General features: G+C 34.3%; 1 protein-coding gene across 1 annotated transcript; it reads right to left on the bottom strand.

Moving 5' to 3' along the window:
- Positions 1-209: 209 nt before the first annotated feature.
- On the bottom strand, positions 210-1,785 carry LOC142239392 (hexokinase type 2-like). The gene has a single exon (XM_075311175.1). It carries the CDS (start codon positions 1,693-1,695, stop codon positions 301-303), a length of 1,395 nt encoding a protein of 464 aa, XP_075167290.1. The 5' UTR covers positions 1,696-1,785; the 3' UTR covers positions 210-300.
- Between the last annotated feature and the right edge of the window lie 1,057 nt (positions 1,786-2,842).

Here is a 2,842-nt window from a genome sequence, read left to right as displayed (position 1 = left end):
AGCTTTTATTCCGATTTCCTTAACCACGATCATATCGATCTACCAATCACTCCACCTTAATACATGTTTTCATTGTAACACGCGACCCAGATGACATGTTAAACATCAATAACTTAGTAATGAGGAAGCTAGAGATAAAAAACTTTTTGAATACAGTTTTTAATTAATTAAATTTTTTTTTTTTAACTTCTCTACAATAACAATGACACTTTATCTTGCTTTAATTATTGTATTTAAAAATAGATTTAACAATAACAACAAACAAAAACAACACAACGATTTGTCCCGGCATACCAAATTTCATGAGTTACGACGTCGTAATTTCTCAGCTATGGCAGCTACCACAGCGGCCCCCTTACCACTACCATCGGTGGCTAATAAATATTTGGTTTTCCTGTCTCTGGTCCAGAGAGCTGTGTAATCGATAATCCATTGTCGTAATCGTGCATGATGTTGGTATACGGACCCATCAATGGCAATTGTTATATTATCACCCTCCTCGGGGGCCATACCATTCAAGAGTACTGATGTGTTGAGGGCCAAAAGTTGGGCAGCACGTTTCGAAATCAAGGCACAAACGTAACGAATTATTTTCAAATCATCTATATCATAATGGGAAGCATTGTAGTTTTCCCTCAGTATCGTTTTCGTATTATCCCAACTATTATCCAGGTTATCCTGCTCGATGGCGCTGACATTGTCCGAACCAAATGACCAGGGTTGGGGAAGCATTTCTTGGGGTACATGAGTTAGGAACAATTGGCATGCATGGAGTTTGGCCAAAATGCAACGACATAGTTCTCCTAAATATTTGCCACTGATGTATTTCTCAAAGGTGAAGGAGTTCTTTAGTAAAGAACCCTCATCCACTTGGCGGTCATATTCGGTTTTGATGAAATCCAAAACACCATTGTCTCCAAAGGCACCCCATTCAACATCAACAATGACATGACGTTCACTCTGACGCTGTTGCTCCCAATGCAAAACGCGCGAACTGCGTTCCATGTAACAGCCATTCGTGCCGGTACCCAAGACAATGCCAATACGTGTATTTTTATCCATTAAAGCACCATGCATCAAAGTGCCGGTAGTGTCATTTAAAATGGCCACAATTTCAATGTTTGTACGTTTATTCTTATGCAGGAATTTTTTCAAAATTTTAACAGCATCTTGGCCCACAACTGAGGGACAATTAAATGATTTTGTCCATGTAACAAGAGTGCCTGAATCCAATGCACTCTGACGCATGGGAAAGGAAAATGTAAAGCCCATGGAATAGGTTCGACCTTCGTCGAGTTCTTGTTCCCGCGCAAAATTATCCACACATTGGGCCAAGTGGTCAAAGAGGGCATCTCCATCGCCAATACGCAAATGGTCTGGCAGAGGATAATGTTGCACCACCTCATCCACAACCTGACCCTTATCCAAGGTCATTCGAAGCATGCGCAAGTTGGTGCCTCCCAAATCCATGGCCAAGTAGGTACCACTCTCAGTGCCATCAGGCAATTCTGGTATATAGGTATTCTCCATTTGCAGAGAGGATGGTTGCATTTTCAAAGCCAAATCCATTTCACTACTAAACACCTGACGTATTCTCTCCAGTGTATCATCTGTCATTTGCAGCCCCTCTAGCAAATTTTCTATGCATTTTACTTTTTCCGTATCGCATAATTGCAATGATTCTATATCGTACATCAGAAATCGATCAATATAGCGCCGTGACACTGTGTTTCCGCTCGAATGTGACAAGTTTCAAGATTTAAACACGACTGCCTGAAAAATTTGAATACTCTAACGTCTCGTTTGAGTTGTCGCCAACGTCGTCTTTGACTTTGTATTGTACACAACGTGGATATTGTTGGTTATTGTTTTTTTTAGTCTTGCTTTGGTTGTATTTTGAATCCATATTTTTCTGCTGACGTTTTAGGGGGATGGGTTGTGTGCATTTGAGCATGCTTGGTGAGTATTTCAAAATTACTACGAGAATGGTACTACACAAAAGGGGATGGCATGAACACTTACACAGATGAGGATAGGATTCAATAACGAAATTAATTGATCGAATTATTTTTTTAATTCACAGAATTTATTAGAAAGAAGAAATATACTTCATTGCAAAATTAATTAGTTTCCCAATTAATTTCGTTTAAATGGTCCATTTAAAAATTAAAATGATTTTGATCGTAATTTTTGCTTTAATAGGGAAATCAGTTATATATTGTATTATCTTGTATTTATTTAAATTATTTCACCATTAGATAAAATTTCTTATGAATTTTCCGATTTAATTATCGATGAATTTTTATTGAGGCAAATTTTAATGAACTAATGAATGGTATAAATATATAATTTTTTTTTACGAAATTAATTAATCGAATTAATTTTTCAATTGAAATTTCGTCAATCACAAAAATGATAGTATCGATCATAAAATTAATTAAAAATGAAAACATACTTGATTAAGCAAATAATCGGCACTTTCACTTTGATCAAAAAATTAATTATTTTTTAATTAAAGAAACCATTTATTTATTGTATTATTGTTTAATTATTTATTCTATCGATTAAATAATTTTCTTGCAAGTTTGCAAGAAATTATACTTTTTATGCATTTTCCGATTATAATTACAGTTGGATAGAATATACATAAAATGTTGACTCAATGTGAAAGAGTCAATATTTTATGAATATTATATACATATATAAAATAAAAATTTCCGAACAAAATTTTCAATTATATTTTTTAAATGGAAACTTTTTGAATTTATTTAAGAGGTTAATTGGTACAATTAATATTTTAATTTAAAAACAGAAATAATTAATTAATTTGATTAAAAAGTTA

This window comes from Haematobia irritans, chromosome 5 (assembly GCF_050003625.1).
Source record: "Haematobia irritans isolate KBUSLIRL chromosome 5, ASM5000362v1, whole genome shotgun sequence".
Classification (NCBI taxonomy): Eukaryota; Metazoa; Arthropoda; class Insecta; order Diptera; family Muscidae; genus Haematobia; species Haematobia irritans.
Note: the sequence above shows the minus strand (reverse complement) of the source record. Positions and strands in the feature narration are given on the sequence as shown.